The 22,363-nt window shown below is 39.6% G+C and overlaps 1 protein-coding gene across 3 annotated transcripts in view; it reads left to right on the top strand.

Moving 5' to 3' along the window:
• CPB2 (carboxypeptidase B2) overlaps positions 1–22,363 on the top strand; it is a 104,598-nt gene that overhangs the window by 52,227 nt on the left and 30,008 nt on the right. For 2 of the 3 annotated variants that reach the window (XM_064270106.1, XM_064270105.1), the window contains 4 exons: positions 14,178–14,253; positions 16,568–16,692; positions 18,556–18,664; positions 22,246–22,347. In XM_064270106.1, coding sequence (XP_064126176.1) covers positions 14,178–14,253; positions 16,568–16,692; positions 18,556–18,664; positions 22,246–22,347 — 412 coding nt within the window. Of the gene's footprint in view, positions 1–14,177; positions 14,254–16,567; positions 16,693–17,096; positions 17,476–18,555; positions 18,665–22,245; positions 22,348–22,363 lie in introns of those variants that run through there. The other variant, XM_064270107.1, reaches the window with a different exon arrangement.

Raw genomic sequence — 22,363 nt, 5'->3', positions numbered from 1 at the left:
ACTGTACATATAAGATCTGTGCATTACACTGTATGTACCTTAGTTTTTTAAAACCACTACCCAGGACTGGTTTATAAGGAGCTGCTGGCCTGCAGGAGACAGAAAGTAAATAAATCAGTAGTAACTGACCCAGTAACTAAATCAAACCATTTGTGACACGGGACTGGATCTTTGAAATCCGCAATACAGGCAGCTGCCAGGTTACGAATGTCTGATTTAAGTACAACCGATAGTTATGAACCAACCCCCATAAAACCTGTTAGATTAAAAATTCTAGGTACGTACAATGGTTAATAATAAGGGATGGGTGCTACTTTGCCACGTGCATCCAAACTTTTTTATTATTACTGCATTATTATGTTCAAAATCTTTTAGTGTATCTGGAAGTGTTTCTTTAATGTTTTTTTGTGAATAGAAAGGTACACTATATACTAAAGACAAACATTTGACTAACTAGCATTAGATATGAACCGTATGTAACTTACATATGTTTCAACTTATGTACGAATTCAACTTAAAGGCACATTTAGGAGCGGAACTGGTTTGTAATCTGGGGACTGCTTATATTAACATGGTACAGAAACTCCAAGAAATCAGTATAAGACAAGGTTCTGGATTGCAAGCCCAGGGGTCTGCTTGGAGGCATGTGCAAAACAAGAAGCAAGTATAGGGTAAGAGAAAGACTTATTTTTGTTAGTTGCCATAGGCTCAGCTCCGACTCAAGGGGGCCTTATGTATAACAGAATGAAACGTTGCTCAGTTGTGTGCCATCTTCATGGTTGTTATGTTTAAGATCACAAAAGTCTTCCTATTCGACATGAGCCTACAAACCAAGCTTCTGGTCAGAGAAGAAATCAAATGCTAAGAAAGTTATCTAACAAAATCCACAGTCTGAACATGAAGTCATCCCAAACGTAATTAACCTTATCTCACAGTCTGACACAGACTTTGAAATAAATATTCTGAGGATTCTCAAAGACAGATCTGAAGGAACCATACCTTTAAAAAAGGAACAATAAATTATAAAAAATAAAATAAGCTGATACAAAACAAGTGTTGGGAAATATGAAAAATAACCATTATTAAAAGTTGGAGAAGATGTATATCGTGGGGGAAAAAATCTCAATTGACTATGTAGTCTAACGAGGCACAAGGAGAATTAGTGAATTTGAAGACAGTGCTGAGAAACTCAGCAGAATACAGCATACAGAGACAAGATTATGATTTTTTTCTTTTTAACACGAAAGTCAGTTAAGAGAGACTGGGTAGATCAAGGCACTCCAATGAGGCCCCCTACCTGGGACAAAAAAAAGTTGAAACCATTCTCGTGAAGTCAATTCTCAGTCATAGCGACCCTATAGGAGAGAGTAGGACTGCTCCATAGGGTTTCTAAGGAGTGGCTGGTAGATTCAAACTGCCAACGTTTCTGCTAACAGCTAAGCTCTTACCACTGCACCATCGAGGCTTCTACAATGGACTAGCAGCGATATAATAGTTGAGGAAATAATAACATGATTTACCAAAATTGAAGAAATCTATAAATCCTCAGATCAAAAGTCTATTCTGTGTACTGAGCAAGATAATAAAAAATAAATCCACAGCTGTATCGGAGTAATAGATCTGAGGAGGATCAAGGATAAAAGTAATGCGTCAGAAGTCACCAAGTACAAAGTACCGCTAACCTGCAAGGGAACTACAGCCAACCTGACAGCAGATTCCTGCCTTACAATAGAAGATGCCAGAAGACCACGGAAGACCTGTCAAATTCAGCTAAGCCTGTATTTGAAAGTGAGCAGAAGAAAGTTACTGTTAGATAGACAGGTGTAATAGAATTTACCACCAACAGATCTTCACTAAAAGATGTTCTAAAAGATAGCTTCAGCAAAGAGAAATGGTAACCCAGAGAACAGATACAGGATACAAGAAAACAAAATAGAGAGCACAAAAATTGATAGAATTTATCAGTGAATTTTGTTAACTATAGTCTTTCTAAGTTACTTCTTTAATAACAGATAATTGTCACTGTCTCCCCATCAGTTTGGTTATGCCATTCATTTGAAACACAGTTAGGTTCATTTGTTTATGTTTGTATCCATTTTATTTAAGTATGTAGAAAATTTTAACATGGTTCTAAAATTCTGAGCTATTCAAAAAGGTATAATTAAAGGAGTGTCCCTCCTTTCATCTCTTTCTACTCTGTTTTTATCCTCCATCTTTTTTACCCTCTTCTTATCCCCCCAGTCCATGATACATTCAGTGTTGTTCACTAACACCATAATTCCAAAGCCTCAGTTCTTCGGTCTTCCTTCTTCATTGTCTAGCTTTCGGATGCATATGAGGCGATTGAAAATACCACGGCTTGGGTCAGGTGCACCTTAGTCCTCAAAGTGGTATTTTTGCTTTTGAACACTTTAAACATTTTTTTACATGTGCAATTCATTGACATTAATTATGTCCTTCGTGTTGTGTAACCATCACTACTTTCCATTTCCAAATTTCTCCATTGCTTTAACGGAGGCTCAGTGTCCCCTAGTCTATAGCGCCCTCTCTCCCTCTCTCTCTCCCTCTCATCCCACATGTCTGTATTCTTCTCCTTTACTGAAAATCTCAACACTTCTCAGAAGTCCCTTGCGGGGAGTTGATTTCTTCTGCACATTTGCCTATCCTGTCCCCAAGAACATTCAAATGCATTTGCCAGGGAGGAGTGCCATGTCTCTCCATCCACTTACAGAGTACAGATGGATGTACCTTTGCACTAGACACAGTGTCACATACTGCTGTCTCCAGAACGATGGGTGGTGGGCCTTGATTTAGATGATGCTAGTACAGTAAAAAAAAACAAAACCAAACCTGTTGCCACGAGTCAGTTCCAAATCATAGTGAGCCTGTAGTACAGAGTAGAGCTTCCCCATAGGGTTTCCAAGGACCAGCTGGTGGGTTCAAACTGCCTACTTTTTGGTTAGCAGCCTGAGCTCTTAATCTCTCTACCAGCAGGGTTCCGCTATCACAGTGGCCTTCCCTAATAAAGGGCATTTCAGAGTAAATGGGTGCCTTTACTGCTCTAAAGAGCTCCCCACTAAGTGTTATTCCTGTTCTCTTCCAAATAGACCAACCATTCCATATGGTCAGGTCAGAATCCTTTGAATGCGCCTTGTGTAATCCTCCATACAGCTGAACTTTGTATCATCCAGAAATATGGGAAATTCATCTTCTGTGTCTTCATCTAAGTTGAAAATGTTGAACAAGACAGAAGTTAGTACTCCTCTGGAATCTCCCCCAGTGTGGACTGTCAGCCACATTCGTCAGTATTTTATGGCTATGGTTCTTCAACAAACCAGACAAGTTCCTGCTATGTTACAATCCTTTTATTCTTGGCCTCATCTTCCTCAAGGAGTTAAATGTGTTATAGTCCCAACTAAGAAGAACGACTATCCTCATACTTTCTTTTTGGCGATTCAGTTATCAAACAACAACCTATCTAAATAAATGTGTATTTCCCTTTTTGGGAGTGGAAATGAAGCCAAGTTGATTGATCCACAAACACGAGAGGGAACACACCGTTATGGTTTAACCAGTGTGTAAAGAAGGCTCTTACGCAATCAGTTATCTAGGCTCTTCTCTTGACAGAGTTTTGCGTTAGAGCGAACCACTGTTGAGATGAAGCTTTATAACCTTGGCGTCCTTTTAGCTGTCATCATCTTCTGTGACCAGCATGTCTCCGCATTTCAGAGGTAATTCACTGGAACCCTGGACCACGGTGGGCCATTTTCCTCCTTACTTGCTCCATGTTGAGTCAAGTCAGTGCACTGGCCTGGGCAGCAAAAAGTTAAGGTCTGAAGGCCAACTCTTTCAGAAACTTGCCTTGTTGCCCTGACAAACGAATAGATTTCTGTGCAATATGGATCTTCCTAGATTTATGATCTGCCTTTTCTCTTTTCTGGCTGTAATCCTGATTCTGGGAGAAGTCTGTATAATATGTATGTTCAGTGACTATGGAGATGAAAGAAATAGAATCTTTTATAAAAGTAATTGTTTACATCCTAGATATCACGTAATTTAGATTCATCTTCTACTATATAAAATATAGTAGATTTTATTTTCCTTTTATTCATGGAACATAGGAGGGGGAGAGGGCAAAGGTGTGAAATAGGAGGTTTGGATCATACATGGGTATTCAGTGTTAAATGCAAAGGAAGCAGAGTTTTGTTACAAAGAACACATCGATGAACGTATCTAATTCCTCATTGTTTAGTGCAGTGATTTCTAGAGTGAATGCTCTGCCATCAACCTTTTCTACTGCAGATCACGTAGAGAACACAAATGAATGCAAGCTCTAGCTTAGATAATACCTGGAATGAATAGTTCCAGGCTCTCTGCAATATTATGATTTATTAACTTGTCAATTTGTAAGCTGTTTTTAATTGATATTGTTTCGTTTGGAATTGATTCCCCCCCCCCTTCTTTTGCTTCCATGATCCTTCCTTTCTATAATCAGTCTGAAACTAGTCACTCTCTCTGTTTTAGTGATTGGCAAAGAGAGAAGGGCATAGAGCAAATGAACTTGCGCAGGAAGGAGGAAGCTCTACCAAAAAACACCTTTTCTAATTCACAAATAGCTACAGGACAGTGGTTTGGAAAACAGAGCTCGACTCATGAGGTTGAAAATGTGTTGGTACATCATCGCTGAACTGACCCTAGCTGGTTGACTCTTTAGTGTTCGGTACGACTGTTGAGTGTTAAGGAACAAATTCCATCACCAGATAATGGTTGTTACTGAACTGACATGGAGTCAAAATAGAATAATTTGTGACTTCAATTTTATCAATACATCTGATGGCTGTGGTTTGTAAAGTCCTTGCCAGCTCTAAAATTCTGCATCTTTACCCTGTCTCTTTAAAATGAGTAAGCACATAGCAGTTTAGTGGGACTGAAGGTAATGTAAATGAAGGAAAAAGACACAGAAAAAAATAGTGAAGAAATGAATGAGGCAGTTCCCACATGCGTGACTTTTCTTGGTGTCTTTTACTTCAGCGCGTACTCTAAGATCTGACGGATTCCCATGCTGAAGAGAGTAATGAGAACAGGATAGTTTAACCACTGAAGACGCTATTGAAAATATTTAATACCTCACATATATAGAGATGGTTCCTGTGTATGTTGGGGTAGGGAGTTTGAGGGCGGCAGCTCGGGGGGCAAATGCATTTCTGATTCTTGGTTCCAATCCTCCCACTAGAAATGAAATTGCAGACTTGTCTTTCTGTGAGTAAAAATGCGTTGTTCTTTAACCAAATGTTTCTGCCTGCTGCTTTTCCAGGAATGGTCTGTTACTGAAGTGCAAAGGGAAATCTAATTTCATTCAGGTCGACGGACTTTGATGAATTACTTCAGGGGTTGAAAATATAAACCTTTCTTAAAAGATCTAACAGTCTGGCTTTTTCCTAAAGTCATTCTTTGTTATGGTTTTCTTGACATGATCATCTTGCTAAGAACAGTTTGTTTCCAGGCGGTCTCTTTGTGGCTGATTTGTAGGTGTATTTTGATAAATCACGCTAGTTAAATGCCCTGGAACAACAATAAAAAAAAAGTTTTAAAAGCATAATTACCATATACCAAAGATAAAGACAGCCAAAAACAGCACGTTTCAGTATTCACTTGCTTTGAAAGGTTAAACATCATGAAGGGTAAAAATAAAATACTGGCAAGAATCTTGTAAACAGTCATGAATTTTCATTTTGCAATGATTACCTAAGTGCAGTCTCTCAACTGAGGCTTTTTATTTGGAAAGAGGAAGAGGGAAACAGTAGGAAGAAAAGAAGAAAGGAATTGGAGTTTGAGGGAATGGTGAGGATGAAGAGCTTCTGTTTTATTATATTTTTCCTTGTAATAAATTTTTAATGTATTTGAAGCAATTTAGTTTTAAAACTTAAGTTACAGTAATCACAAAGTAGGAACAGTTAGAAACAATAGAAGAATAATCGAGAGTACTGTATTTTTTTGTTTAATATTTTTTTAACTTTGTCATGGTTTTATTCAAAATACAGTTGCACAGAAGTATTAACTTCAGAGGTTTTTAAGGAGAGATTCATGAGGAACTTTACACGTATATCCATTAGCACACTGTACACATTAACACGCTGTTTACAAAGAGCGTTAAAATACCACCAAAAACCAACCTCCACAAAATATGAAACACACCTTTAGTGATTTGCATGAAAATACCACCCAGAAAGCTAAATAACTACATAAGTTTTAAAAGTTATTTGGAGGGTGTGTTGTTTTCAAAACAAAGAATTCTATTTTTGATTGCACAATACAGTGATTGATAAGAAAGTCCAGATATAGATTTAATTTTAAAAGTAACTATTTTATATCTAGCATAGCATGTGATAAGAACTCTTAGGGACTAAAACAGGGCATTTCAGTTGTTGAAAAGAGGTAAAATATTAGTCTTTTGGGAACTACACATCCCCAATTTAAAATGATCCCGAGAATTTCGTTTCAGTCGGTTGTACAACTTTTTAGTTTCTCTACAAAGAACTTCATAATTTTTACTTTAAAACTCAAAACTTCTACATTTTAAACTAAAGAAATATTATACTTAATAATTGAAATGTGTCCCAGTATAGAAGTGCAACTTCAATTAATTTGTTGGCATTAACTTTAAAAAATTTTACAGTGAGTGTTGACATGTCCTGGGGCTCTTAACCAATGTCATAAAACAATATGTGTACTAACTGTTTAATGAGAAACTAGTTTCTTCTGTAAATCTTCATCTAAAGTACAATAAAAAAGTAATAAAAAATTTTTTACAAATATTCAAAACAAAAAAAAAATTAGATTGCCAAGATTAAAGAAGCAGGAATGCCCATGACAGAGAGGTAGATGTACTTGTCTACTCATTGTATTTTTTAATAGCCATGCAAGGAAATGCATACAGGCACACTCACACCTATCCTAAATATTTTCCTATGTCTAATGGCCATCAGTTGTAATATTAAGTCCCAAATATTTTGCCAACTGCCTAGTATATCCCGATTAAATGCTCTAATATGTGATAATCCTTTATAGCTCCAGGAAGAATAAAGATTCTACTCAGGAAAACTATAAAATATCTTGTAGGGCAGTACCCAAATCATTGAGGAAGCCAACTTAAAAATATTGAGGTGAGTGTCTAATTGATTATCAACAGGCAGTTGTTCAGAGTTTTGAAGAACACTGATGCTGCTTCTCAAAGCCTCCCTTGCTTCTTTTCTTTCTTCATCTACTGATACTGTCTGTACGTGTTGTCGGTCAAGAGAGATTTATAGTAAGCAAAGCCTCTGTTGCATAAAACTATACGGATAATAACATCTGTAACTGAGAAAATACATGATTTCTCTCACTTAGCTTATTTAAAACCAGCTCAGGTCTGAAAAGGTGGTTGAGATACAAGACTAAAGTTTTTCCTGGATAGTCACAATTTCCCAACTTTTTTTTCTGAGACAGAGGGAGGGGAGTGAAACAAGAAAGGAAGGGGATCATAAAAGAATTGCTGAGAGGAAAAAGAACACATACCTAAAAACAAACGACCCCTGGCATGTCATGATCTACACCCTAAAGAAGAAAGTGTTGCCCTGCGTGTTTCTGAACTTAGTATAAGCAATTTTTCTTTCAAAAATAAACTCTTGCCAGTCATCTGGCTTAAAAGAGGTTTCAGAAGCCTCCACAAAATCTGTGAACTCTCTTGCTGGATAGAGCCTTTATTATTCTGCTTCTCTTTTCCAAGGAACTCTTGTGACAAATCCACAGCCAAAAAAAGTTACTGCTTTCAAACTAAAGATCTCTGGCTCACCTTTAAAAAAATGACTAACTTATTCAAGAGAATATTGTCATTTCATATTACAGCGGATTGTGATTTCAGTTAGTTTGTAAATAACATTAAAACCGTATTAATGAAATGCATTATACCATACCTGTGGAAAAGCTATCATGTTTTAATTATGGACTAAAAATGACTAGTGCAGTGAGCTTGAATTAGAAAAATTAAGATTCCAAATACATTTCTAGAGAGTTCCACAACAGAGGGGGGTGTCAGTGAAAAATTTTCTCTACATACAATGTGGTTATTAACAGACTAATAAATCTTATTTGGAATGAGAAAAGGCAAAAGTAATAAAATCACACTTTTCTTATAAAAGTTTACATGTTATTTTCTGTAAGGATAGTTGTAGTACATGAAGAAACAAAGAAGACGCAGTCTATTGCAAACCCTAGAATATTAAGAAATCTTGTCTTAGAATGATTCAGTCATCTTCTTCTCTATCATCTTCAGCATCTTGTTTAATTTTCCCCTTGAAGACCTTCTTTTTCCTTTTCTTCCTCTTCCTCTCCTTCAACATAGTCATCATCTTCTTCACACTGTATTTCTTCTGTCATTAAATATGAGATGCCCGCTCTCCTCCGTCTTTCAAATCCAAGTCTGCTTCATTGTTCTCACCCTCATCCTCCGTTTCTTCCTCCCCCTTTCTCGTGTCCCTCAGGTGGACTAGCTTCATCTTCGTCTTCGTCCTCATCCTCCTCCTCTTCAGATGTTTCAGGTGGTTCATTATCCTCTGAATGAAATCTGTCTCAGTATATAACTTGATGCAGCAGTTCAAAAATACTTTATAATTTTCGAGGTTTGTGATCTCACAATTAGTCAGGATTTTTCAAATTTTTGAGATTTTTGAAGATTAACCTGGAGTTGAGGAACAAAACCCCAGAGGAGGTGACAGAGTTAGCCCTCGATAATTACCAGTGTGTCAATGGAGAAACTGAGGGTCTGAATGATACTTTTTGAGAACTAGAGTCTCTGAGTATGGCTCATGTGGAACTAAATTCACTGGCCTGACTTCCCAGCTTGAATAAACTGTGGAAGTTAGAATTTAGTAACAAAAGCATTTCCAGAGGCTTGGATGTTCTGGCACAGAAATATCCAAGTTTTACCTAGCTTAAGACAACTTCCTCAACCCAAGTGGAAACAAAATCAAAGATCTCTAGTCTTCTAGTCTTTGATCTTCATTGGTAAATGCTTCAAGTCCACTTTGCTTGCAACTAGAAAAGTTGTGTCATGTACATATCGAGGTTGGTAATGAGTCATCCTCCAATCCTGATGTCATATTCTTCTTCATGTACTCCAGTTTTTTGAATTATTTACTCAGCATATAGATTGAATAAGTATGGTGAAAAGATACAACCCTGACAAACACCTTTCCTGCCTTTAAACCATGCAGTATCCCCTTGTTCTATTCAAAAGACTGCCTCTTGATCTATGGACAGGTTCCACATGAGTACAATTAAGTGTTCCGGAATTCCCATTCTTCACAATGTTATTCATAATTTGTTATGATCACACAGTCAAATGCCTTTGTGTAGTCAATAAATCGCAGGGAAACATCTTTTAGGTATTCTCTGCTTTTAGCCAAGATCACCTGACATGAGCAAGGATATCCCTTGTTCCACATTTTCTCCTGAACCCTAACGAACTTCTGGCCATTTCCTGTCGATATACTGCTGCAGCCACTTCTGAATGATCTTCAGCAAAATTTTACTTGCATGTGATATTAATATACAGTTGTAAAGTTTCAGCATTCTGTTGGATCACCTTTCTTTGGAATGAGCACAAATATCAGTCTCTTCCAATTGGTTGGCCAGGTGGCTGTCTTCCAAATTTCTTGACATAGACAAGTGAGGACTTTCAGTGCTGCATCCATTTGTTGAAACATCTCAATTGGCATTCCATCAGTTCCTGGAGTTTTGTTTTTCACCAATACCTTCAGTGTAGCTTGGACTTCTTTCTTCAGTACCGTCAGTTCCTGATCATATGCGACCGCCTGAAATGGTTGACTGTTGACCAGCTTTTTTTGGTGTAGTGACTATGTGTATTCCTTCCATTTTCTTTTAACCATAGAATCCTTCAGTATTACAACTTGAGACTTGAATTTTTTCTTCATTTCTTTCATCTTGAGAAGTGCTGAACGTGTTCTTCCCTTTTGGTTTTCTGTCCCCAGGCCTTTGCATATTTTATTATAATATTTTACTTTGTCTTCTCGAGACAGCGTTTGAAATCTATTCAGCTCTTTTACTTCATCGTTTTTTCCTTTCACTTTAGGAACTCTACATTCAAGAGCAACTTTCAGAGTCTTTTCTGACATCCATTTTGGTCGTTACTTTCTTTCCTGTCTTTTAATGACCTCTTGGTTTCTTCATAGATGATGTCCTTGGTGTCACTCCACAACTCGTCTGGCCTTCGATCGTTAGTGTACAGTGTGTCAAATCTGTGTTTCAGATGGCCTCTAAAATCAGGTTGGGCTATGCGCAAGGTCACATCTTGGCTCTTGGGGACTTTTTCTAATTTTCTTCAGGTTCAGCACGAACTTGCATATGAACAATTGATGGTCTGTTCCAAAATCAGCCCCTGTCCTTGTTCTAGCTAATGATATTGGGCCTTTCTGTCGTCCCTTTTCACAGATGTAGTCGATTCAATTGCTGTTTATTCCATCTGGTGAAGTCCTCGGGTATAGTCACTGTTTATGTTGGTGTGAAAAAATGTATTTGCAATGAAGAAGGTGTTGGTTTTGCAAAATTATGTCAAGCTACTTGTGACATCGTTTCTATTACCAAGGCCATATTTTCCATCTACTAATCATACTTCTTTTTTCCAACTTTTACATTCCAATCTCTAGTAATTATCCATGTGTCTTGATTGTATGTTTGATCAATTTCAGACTGCAGAAGTTAGTAAAAGTCTTCAATTTGTTCATCTTTGCCTTAGCTGTTGGTGAGTTAATTTGAATAATAGTTGCATTAAGTGGTCTTCCTTGCAGGCGTTTGGATATTATGCTATCACTTACTGCGTTATACATCAGGACAGATCTTGAAATTTTCTTTTCGATGATGAATGCGAAGCCATTCCTCTTCAATTTGTCATTCCCGGCATAGTAGAACGTATGATTGTCTGATTCAAAATGGCCAATACCAGTCCATTTCCGCTCATTAATGCCTAGGATATTCATCTTTATGCATTTCATTTCATTTTTGATGACTTCCAATTTTCCTAGATTCTTACTTCGTACTTTCCACGTTCCAATTACTGATGGATGTTTGCAGCTGTTCCTTCTCATTTTGAGTCATGTCACATCAGCACATGGAAGTCCTGAAAGCTTGACTCCATTCATGTGATTACGGTTGACTCTACTTTTAGATGGTCATATTTCGAGTGCATTCCAACCTGAGGGACTCATCTTCTGGTATTATATCAGACAGTGTTCCGCTGCTACTCATCAGGTTTTCACTGGCCAATTTTTTCAGAAGTAGACTGCCAGGTCCTTCATCCTAGTATGTGTTAGCCTGGAAGCTCCACTGAAACCTGTCCACCAAGGGTGACCCCGCTGGTATTTGAAATACTGATGGCAAAGCTTTCAGTATCATAGAAAAATGTAAGCCACCACAGTATGACAAACTGACAGAAGAGACATGTCTCAGGGTTTCAGAATGGAGTAGTACCCCACAACTCCCTCCCCCTTTGGGAGCGTTGGGACACACAGAACTGCAACAGCTTGCTCCAAAGAAATATCTTTACAAACCTTCTCCCTCTCTCCACGCTACATAATCAGTTACCGTTGACTGAGTCCACTCTGACTCATGGCAATTCCATGTGTATCAGAGTAGAACTGCACCATGGAGTTTGCAATGACTGATATTTTGGAAGTAGATCACCAGACTCTTTTTCTGAGGTGCTTCTGGGTGGACTCAAACCTCCAATCTTTGGGTGAGCTGCCAGGAACATTAGTCATTTCTACCACCCAGGCACTCCTCTCTATACTCAAATCCCTTTTTATAGCCTCTCTCTGACTAAGTAAGTGGACACAGAGTTGTGAAATTCATTTTCAGAAATGATAAATTCTTTTTGTAGTGATCTGGCTGATCTAGTTTCCTGATTCTATTGTGTTGGTACTTTGGTCAATATTGATACAGAGAGAATACAGAAAACCACAATTTGAATGTGGACTTGTTACTACATTTTATGGGCAGTTGTACCCTCATAATTTTACTCCCCAACATTTCCTAATTTATTTTTTGTATTTTCTCCTTCAGAAAGGAAGCCCATTTTGGTAACATATTTTTTACCTTTACTGCTTTTTGGAAGGTACATAACTCTCTGCAGCAGATGCCATCACCTTGTTCTGGAACCTAGGTGTCTACATTTTGATTCTCCCATTAGAACTGGCCATTATCTCCAAATGGCACCTTTTTCCACCACAAATGCTTCTAATGCTATATGGTCAGCCAGGCCATGTGACCCAAGTGACAGGACTGCTCTGGGTCCCTAGTGAAGTTGGCAGCCTTTCATGTCACCCAATATGTGGGATGAAGCAGTATTTCTAAGTGAGGCATATGTTGCTGCCAAAATCCAAGAGAACTACCTTGTTTTTCATAGGTGATATGAGAAGCAATAATTTGTCCTTTATTTTGAAGGAGATGTCCCAGAATGCCCAAGACCAATAGACTCCTAAAACATCACTGATGTGGCAGGCCTCTTAATCTGTGTACGATTTATCTACTACCCTCTGGAGTACATGTGTCTTACCCAGACCCCCAGCGTACTTGTCACTTCTTTCTTATCCAGATTTAGATAAACATGATGTCATTGACCAGGATATCCATACAAGCCAGTTCTTTTTGGATTATATTAGGACAGACTGTGGGAAAGTTTACCTGAAGCCAGACTGTATACGTATACTGGTGCCTGCACAAGAAGATGTGAACTGGCAGTAGTGATTTTTTTCTGAAAGTGATAGCCAGCTCAATGGCTGAAAAGCATGTATTAGAGGCTTATTAACCTGCCCAGCAAAGATACCATATCTGGCACAGCGGTGGCAACTGGAATGTTAACCTCATATGTGTCAAAGCAGCCTTCCTTTTGTTTCTTATTTCCCCCCTGATGGTTTTAAAGACCTCAAACCCACACTCTTGCACGGTGAAATACAGGCAAGTGATGCGGAGGATATGGCTCTGGGAGTGGGTTCTCTGGCTTTGTCTGTGGGCCGGTGGGTGGAGGGGGGCAGTGGCACTGCTGCTCAGGCAAGTGAAACAGCTGGTGGGGCTGGGCACACACCACTTCCTCCTTTCTCACTTCCTCTTGCCCTGCTCCCGCCACCACCCTCTTAGCTGCCACTGCTGTTGCCACCGCTACCACCACCACTGCCCATTTCTCAGTCTCCACCAGCAGCTCCAGAAGCACAGCAGCAGCAGCAGTGACAAGGACAGGCAGAAGGGGGCTCCCTTGAGGTTTTACTATAAAAGGCTTTATGGGGGTTGGTTTATAACTATGGGCTATGTATGTAAGTGAGACGTTCATAACCCGGGTACTGGCTATATATAATACCATGATCAGACAACATCCAGTTCACACAACATCCTAGTTTACAGAACATGGCGTGGACATGAAGCGACACACAACTGTAATTCAGTGGGCTGTCAGGGAAGTGAGACATGTTAGGCCGAGGACCAGGGAGAGTGCAGCTGGTCTGGCTGATAGGGAGGCTAGCTGTGTGGAGAGCTTTTTCCACTGGATGAGGGGTATATATGGCAGAACAGGGGAACAAATGTTAGGACTTTGGGGCCCTGTGAGATGCCAAGGCAGCACTTAAAACTTTAGGCCTTACAATACAACCCTGAAAAATAAAGTTACTTTTCACTCATATCACTGGTTAATGAAGGGCCAGGCCTCTCCCTGGTGCTTTCCTCCAACCTGAAGATCTGGGCTGCCTTCATTTCACAACTCCACCATCTCAAGAGTCTTTGCTTCCAGCTTCAAGGATGAGAGAGCGTGCACACCTGCTTTTAGTTGCCTCATATCACTCCTACTCATATTCCCACCTGCAAAATTCAAGATTATCTTTTCAGCTCAACCACAAAGCTGGGCAGAGGAGATGGTGTGATGAACCAGCCTTGTCTCTGCCAAACTGTATGGAAACTTGACGTAGGAAAGAATTGGCATAGTCGATCCCTGCGAAAAGTTCTCTTTGACACTTAGTCTCAAGTGAGATCCACTTTTAACATTTTAAATGTTGCTTCATTTTACAACAGTTAGTAGCCCCTCCCAATATAATTGATCTCATTCTGTTTTAATGTCAAAATCCTTTTTTTTTTCCTAGTGGCCTGGTTTTATCTGCTCTTCCTCGAACCTCTAGGCAAGCTGAAATTCTGCAAAATCTTACAACAACATACGAGGTAATTTCTCCCTGGTTTATCTTTCCGTTGGTTTCATTTGTGTGAGCGTTGCGGGACATGTTCCTGCCTACATTTGTCTGACTTTTATTTACCTGATACAAGCCCCTCTTACAGCATTCTTCCCTCCCCATTCTTCCATGATTTTGCTGGTTCCCCAAATGAAACCTTGTTCATTTGTGCAGGGATAGGACTATGGCACAGTTCTTAATCAAGGGGTATATTAATTTCCTAGGTATTCAGTAAGAAGTTACCACAAACAGGGTGGCTTAAAACAACAGAAATTTCTTTTCTTACAGTTCTGAAAGCTAGAAGTCCAAAATCCAGGTATTGGCAGGGCCACACTGTCTCTGGAGGCTCTAGGGAAAAATCTGTTCCATGCCTTTCTCTTAGCTTCTGGTGTTGCCAGCAATCTGTGGAGTTCCTTGTCTTGTAGATGCGTCACTCCAGTCTCTACCTCTGCGTCATGTGGCGTTCTTCCTGTATGTCTCTGTCTCAGTGTCTCTTCTCACAAGAACAGTCATCATATTAGATTGGGGCCCAACCTAATCTGATATGATCTCTTCTTGCCTAATTACATCTACAAAAACCCTATCTCCAAGTAAGGTCATATTCTGAGGTTTCTGGGTTGACATGAATTTTGGGAGGACACTATTCAACCGTGTACAAAGACTAAGCATTAGAAACACATGGGAAAATATATTACAAGTTGTATGCCTGAGATTCATTTCCCCATAAGGCCTAAGGCATAGAAAATTGGCAAGTATTATAAATAATAGAAAATTGATGGTTACATGTTTGCTGAGAAGCAGACACCAAGATCAGATTAGAGGTGTGAGACATTTAATGGAGGGAATGCTTGTGAAGCATAAAGAGGAGGGCTCTGGAGATGGCAGTGAGCACTTTCAGACCACAGCACAGGTATGCCACCTGTGAAGGAGAGAGGGAAGGAAGACTGCATAAAAAGTCTCAGACAGTCGTACAGTTCTAGTGAAGGTCAGTAAAGGGTCTTTGAACTAAAAACATGTGTTAAAGGAATACCACAGGGCACAGGAATGGATCTACATTAATATACCCTTTGTGCTCAATCACTGGTTGGCAGCAGCCTTGACAGCGCACGGCCCTGCCGGTCAGTTATGCTCCTCAGAGCAGAAGAGCTGAGTGGTGCGTTTTTATGGCCACCACAGTATGGTGTGGAGTCATATGTGGTACAAACTGTTAATGTATTCATCTGCTAACTTAACAGCTGGTGGTTCGAGTCCAGTCAGAGGCACCTGGGAAAAAAGGCCTGCCAGTTTACTGAAAAATCAGCCTTGAAAACTCTGTGAAGCACAGTTCTACTCTGACACACGGGGTGATCAGGAGTAGAAATTGACGCAGTGGCAACTGGTTGCACTATCGTTTAAAGAAAATACCACCGCAGGAAGCAAAAGAGATTTAGAATCTTCGTTCTTGTTCTGCCACTTCCTAGGTGTATGATTTTAGACAAGTCAGCCATGAGCCTTAGTTTCATCTGAAGAATGAAAAGAATAACACCTGCCCAGCCTATAGCATGATATAATTGTTTTGATCAAATTAGATAAGTGTGAAAGAGTTTTGAAAAAAGTGCAGTAAAGTAGAAAAATGTGAAATATAGTTGGAAGGCATTGCCCAAATGCCATAATTAGATTAAAGAACAGGACTCAGTACCACTAGTCACCATTGAGTCAGTTCCAACTCAAGGCAACTCCATGTGTGTCAGAGTAGAAATGCACTCCAAAGAGTTTTCAATGAATGATTTCTCAGAAGTAGACTGCCAGGCCTTTCTTCCAAGGCACTGCTGGATGGACTCAAACCTCCAATGTTTAGTTAGCTGCCAAGTGAGTTAAACATTTGTACCACCCAGGGACAAAGAAAAGGAACACTGACATGATAATAATATCAAGGACATGAAATTGTTAATAAAGAAAGTCAATGTTTAACTAGCTTTCTTTCTAGACTAAAATTTCATTTATCTTTTAAATACCTGACATACAAATCTAGTTTTTCATTTGAGTTGTAAATATATTCATTCATTCATCATTCATTTTCTCACCAAATTGTTCTTGAGTATGTAGCATATCCCAGGCCCTTTTAGCCATTGGGATTGCAGTGAAGAAGAAAACAAGCTCCCTGCAATATAAATGTTTCTGCTACCCCGTTTGTAGATGAGAACTATGGCCAGAAAGGGTCTCTCTTATGTCCCTTGTAAACACACTCTTATGACTCTAGCTATAGGTGAGGATGATATGAACAACTTGATTTTTGTTTTGTCATTTTTTTCCCCTTGAAACTGCAGATTGTTCTCTGGCAACCAGTAATGGCAGAATTTATTGCGAAGAAGAAAGAAGTTCATTTTTTTGTGAATGACTCAGATGTAAGCATGGTGAAAGCCCATTTAAGTGTGAGCAGAATTCCATTCTGGTAGGCCTCATTCCATATTTATTGAGTAGCTATTATAAGCATCTGTTATGCGTTTGGGAGCTCTGGTGGCACTGTTTTTAAGAGCTTGGCTGCTATCCAAAAGATCAGCCATTGGAATCCACCAGCCACTCCTTGGAAACCCTATGGGGAAGTTTTGTCCAGTCCTATAGGGTCACTATGAGTTGGGAGCAGCCAGTTTGGTTCTTGTTTATCCTACATTTAAGGATTTCCTGGGTGGTACAAATGGCTAAGCACTTGGCTGTTAACTGAAAGGCTAGTGTTTTGAGTCCCCCCAGAGGCATCTTGGAAGAAAAGCCTGGCAATCTACTTCCGAAAAATCAGCCATTGAAAACCCTTTGGAGGATAGTCCTACTCTGATACTCGCGGGGTCACTGTGAGTTGGAAATGACTTGAGGTCAACTGTTTTTTTTTTTTGTTTTTGTTTTAATTGTGCTAAGTGATAATGTAATTGTTTCCTGGAAAAATAAATTATTTACATTAAACAAACCAATATGGTAATGTCTGAAATGGACAGAGTGGTAAACCCAAGTGGCCAGCTGTGTGACCTTAGGGAAATTGTTTAGTCTTTCATGAGTTGGCCCCCTGATCTGAAAATGAGGGTTACATCTATAGAGCCGCTTATAGTCCCATCTCCTACAACTAGTTCAGTACCTAGACTCAGGGTATAAAATTAACATTCACCATGGTAGACTTTGTGGTAACTCCTGAAAAAGCAGCTGCTGAAGAAGATTTTGCTTTTCTAATTCTTCTTTCCTTCACAAGGTCGGTGAACATTCCTGAATATGTGGTCCTAAACTAAAAAGTGTATCAGGTGTGATTTCTGTTCATAGCCCATGCCCTCCTCCTTTTGGTTTCTCCAGCCAAAATCTCCTTCTTTACGTACTGCCCAACTTCCCAGTGTCCCCCTGTTGCCCTGGCATCTTCCTGGAGACTGTGCTCTCCTCTGAGTGCCAGTGGACAACATTTGGATAATATGCTACAGTAAGTATTAATAGTATACGTGTTTACTGTGTCCCAGCCACTCGGCTGAGTCCTTGTTTTACCCTGTGAAGTAGGTATTACCCCCATTATGCAGATGAAAAATGAATACTTTATAGAAATTTCTCAAAAAGAAAGAAAGAAATTTCTCAAGGTCAACCAGCTAGAAAATGGCAGAACTAGGAGTCAAACTCAGATCTTTCTGATGTCGAAGGCTTGGCTCTCATCCATTGGCCTAAACAAAAGTAAAGAAACCTTTGTTACTGATAAGGAGCTTAAATTGTCCATCCACTTGATAGAATGCCTTAATGCAGTTGACATGTTTGCCTAGTTATAGTTGTGGCCCTTCTCAAGAGGAATTTAATGAGATGCCTTCTCTTTTCCTGTACTTCTGTTTCTCTAGTGATGTGATGATGTTTGGCTGTGACAGCTGGCATAGACTGTCATTATGAAAAAGAAAAAGATTTCTGCTTCACTTTGAGTAGCAGAACAATACAGCGTTACCCTGAATTGGCGAAAGTGTCCATTTATAGAACCTGTATGTTCATAGTAGGTTCGTATTAAAGGCACTGAAGGCTCACATTGGAGAAATGTGGATAATAGTGGGGAAAAGTGAGGTTTGGGAGGCTCTGAAACATACTACATAGGAGCTACCTTCTCTCCAGCGCCCATGCAGGAGCTACTGAAAAAGTTTGACTTTCAGCTTATGACAATGTTTATTGTTGTTTGTACCCCAATGAACTTTTGTTTATTCGATTCCTTGGGATTTTTTTCCCCCATGGCCACCTGTTGTGTCGGCACTGGGCCCTGTGGCAAGGTGAGAGTCCTGCCTGGACACGAGCTCACCCTCTATTTCTTTCCCAGGGTCCTGATAGGAGATGTTGAAGATCTCATTCTGCAGCAGACTTCCAACGACACAGTCAGCCCTCGGGCCTCCTCATCGTACTATGAGCGGTATCGCTCACTAAATGAAGTAAGCCGTAACACTTTTCTCCAAAATGACTAGTTCCTTTTAACCAACATTGCTGTTTTAACCATAGGAAATTACTAAAGAATCAGAATTGGTAGAAGAGGCTTAAAAAAAAAATTACATAGGCATTGTGGGGTGGTAAGACATTCTTTTGCAGATAACCTTCCCTAGAAAGACTGCATCATACTTGGTAAACTGCCTGTAAGGAAGTTGTTTTTCCAAAGCTAAGAGTGTCTATAGCTGCTAAGAGTAGCACTGCATGTCAAAGGAGGAATAGGAATAAAGAATACTAAAAATAAAAACCAAATCCAGTGCCGTCGAGTTGATTCCAACTCATAGCGACCCTGTAGAACCGAGTAGAACTGCCCATAGGGAATAAAGAATAGGACCTTTTAATTGAAATGCTCACAAGAAATTAACAATTCAGTTGATCATGCCTCTTTAGATCTTTTTTTTTTAAGCTCTCATTGAATAATTGCTGTTACCTCACTGAATTAAAGGAGTTTATTCACTTACAGTTAATACAGTATGAATGAATGCATTTTATTTTACCCATGAGGAATCTATTTGAAATAATAATAATACCTATATTTTAATCTTTAAGAAATTGCATTTTTTTTTTTTCCCAATTAGTACTTACAGGTTCCTGTTTAATAGGTCTCAGGAAGCTTCCCTATAATACAATAAAAGCCATTTCCCTTGTATTTGTTAGTTGAAAAGGTTACATCTCTGGAGGGCTTTATCTTTTATCTAGAATACCCCAAGGAATAAATCGTCTTGATGCCTTTTTTTCCTCATATGAGAATGTTCCTATATTGCCTAGTACAACTAATTTTTATCCTATTTGACTAGATGCCCAGAAGCTGTTTGGAGCCATAGCTGTACTTTTAAGACATCTGGAGCCCAGGTAGTGTAGTGGCTAAGAACTTGGCTGCTAACCAAAAAGGCCAGTAGTTTGAATCTAGTAGCCACTCCTTGGAAACCCTATGGTGCAGTTCTGCTCTGTCCTACAGGGTCGACGGCAGTGGATTTCGTGTTTTGGTAAGACTTAATTAACAAAGATAAATTTTCTATTTAATCTTCAGGAATATGTGTTCCTTTCCTGTTAGCTAAACCAGAACCCATCCTGCTTCTAGAATCCATGTGCCTGGCTGAATGATGTGGTTCTTTTAAAATCACCTTCCCCACTGTATCTCTCCCACCTCCATCTATTCCACTAGATCACCTCCCACATCCATCACCAGCACTGAAATAAACAAGTTTGATACTGAGTGTTGAGAGGCTGGGTAGGCATGTTTGGCAAAGGTTCACGGGCATCACGACAATCCTGCTCTCAAGAAATTCAATTAAGCCCTTCCTTCTCTTTTAACACATCTGCCAACATCTCCCAGAGATTTCTCCATCAGCTTTGACCACATGATCACCTGGTGGGCTGGAAGATTGATTTTGTCATTGTCTTAGACCAGGGCATGGAGTTTTAAGTATCCACGGTAGGGAGAAAGAAACAAATGTCCCTAGAATGCTTCTTATAACAAATTGAGTATATTACAAAAGAAAGGAGTGTGAAATGAGTCAAGTGTATAAAGTTGCCTATAACACAGTCTCCCTGGGTGGAGGAAATCTACTGAACCATCAGTGGTGTAACATATGAAAAAAAAAAACAAAACCAGAAAAAGTCCAGTTGCCATTGAGTCCATTCTGACTCATGGTGACCCCATGTGTGTCAGAGTAGAGCTTTGCTCCATAGAGTTTTCAATGGCCGATTTTTTTGGAAATAGGTCACCAGACCTTTCTTCCAGAGCTCTACTGGGTGGACTCTAAACTTTTGGTTAGCAGCTGAGTCCATTAACCCTTTGAACCACCCAAGGACTTCCAAATATAGTAGTTCTCTCAGATGTATTCATGTCTCAGCAGAACCAGAGTCCCAGTGAAGAAATCCCTGATGGTAAAATTTCACATACCACAAACACTGAGAGGGTAGGTGGCAGGTGGGCCTTCCAGAATCCCTTTAATTTTCCAGCCTGGGGACAACCACTTAGACATACCACACCCCCTAGGTGTGCTACTCTAAGAGTATCCAAGGGCATACGGTACTCTAATTCCCATCAGCCAGGATTGCTATTGGAAGAACAGAACCTCTAGAAAAGTTCTCAGAGATAAGGCCAAGAGTTAGTTGTTCCCATTTTAAAGGGTATGTGAGTTTAAATGTGACCCTTGATGTCACAAGAGAAGGCTCCGATCAGAGCTGGAGAAAAATGTAGAAGAAAATATAAACCCACAAGTAAGGATCACACTTACTGGTGTGACAGAGACTGGAGAAACCCCAAGAGTATGGCCCTGAGACACACTTTTAACTTAGTACAAAAATCACTCCTGAGGTTTACCCTTCAGCCAAGGATTAGACAGGCCCATAAAAACAAATAATACTCCAGGCTCAACCATGTATACGAGACTAAATGGACACACCTGCAAGGGGCAAGGAAGAGAAGGTAAGAGGGGACAGGAAAGCTAGATGAATGGAAATCGGAACCCAAGGTCGAGACGGGGAGCGTGTTCACACATCACAGGGTTGGCAATCAGTGTCACAAAACAATATGTGTATTGTTTAATGAGAAATTAATTTTTAAACCTTCATCTAAAACAGAAAACAACAATAATAAATAATAAATGTGGCCTTTGGGGAGTTGGTTTGCATTAAAATATGACTGAGTTCAATCATAGGAATCCCAGAACCAATTGAGACTTCAGTGCCTGCTTTGAAGTGGACAGAAGTCTCAAGTCAGTCGCAGAACTTATTTTCGGTTTTTCCTTCCACTATCCAACCTCAGCTACCATTGGTCCTCCACCCAGTAGTTTGGGTCACAATCAAATTATTTCTCAGGATAGAAAAGAATGTTTCTTTTTTCCAGATTCCTTTACCTCTCCTGGTTCCACACATCCCTTTGTGCTTACGGAACCCTGGAGCAGCAAATATGGTATTTGTTTATCTCATGCAAAGGCAGGAAACCCTGGTGGCATAGTGGTTAAGGGCTACGGCCGCTAACCGGAAAGGTCAGCAGTTTGAATCCACCAGATGTTCCGCAGAAGCCCTGCGAAGCAGTCCCGCTCTGCCCTGTAGGGTCACCAAGGGTCAGAGTTAACTTGACGGCAGTGGGTTCTGTGCAAAGGCTGTGCCCTAGGAGAGTCTTGAAAAGTGAATACTTAAAAAAAAAAAGAAAATGTTTCCTGCGAAAGAGAACTCTAATGAATGGTAAACACAATTTTATATACAGAGGCAGGGATTCAATGTGATAAACCTTTCAAAATCACCTGCAGGAGCCACACTTTAAATATCAACTTTTCCTACTTTGTCATAAGTTTCTTAGCACTTTTCTACTTTTTCTCTAAAATGTGATTCTTTTCAAAACTTTAATTTCATTGATTTTCCTAGATAGCAGAAAAAAAAATTTTTTTTAGTTCATCATTCCTTCCATATACAATGTTTTAGAATAATCTACTTCCCTTAAAGACATTGTCTGTTCCCTTTGGCCAGTGAAGTGGTTCCAGTTTGGTCTTGGGCTGATTGATGGTTTCTGTTTTGATAGATCTATTCTTGGATGGAAGTTATAACTGAGTGGTATCCTGATATGATTGAAAAAATCCACATCGGTTTCTCATACGAGAAGTACCCTCTTTACGTTTTAAAGGTACGTTGTGGAGAGA

Source organism: Loxodonta africana, chromosome 17, assembly GCF_030014295.1.
Source record: "Loxodonta africana isolate mLoxAfr1 chromosome 17, mLoxAfr1.hap2, whole genome shotgun sequence".
NCBI classification, from domain to species: Eukaryota; Metazoa; Chordata; class Mammalia; order Proboscidea; family Elephantidae; genus Loxodonta; species Loxodonta africana.
The sequence above is the reverse complement of the archived record's forward strand: the minus strand, read 5'-3'. Positions and strand labels throughout refer to the sequence as shown.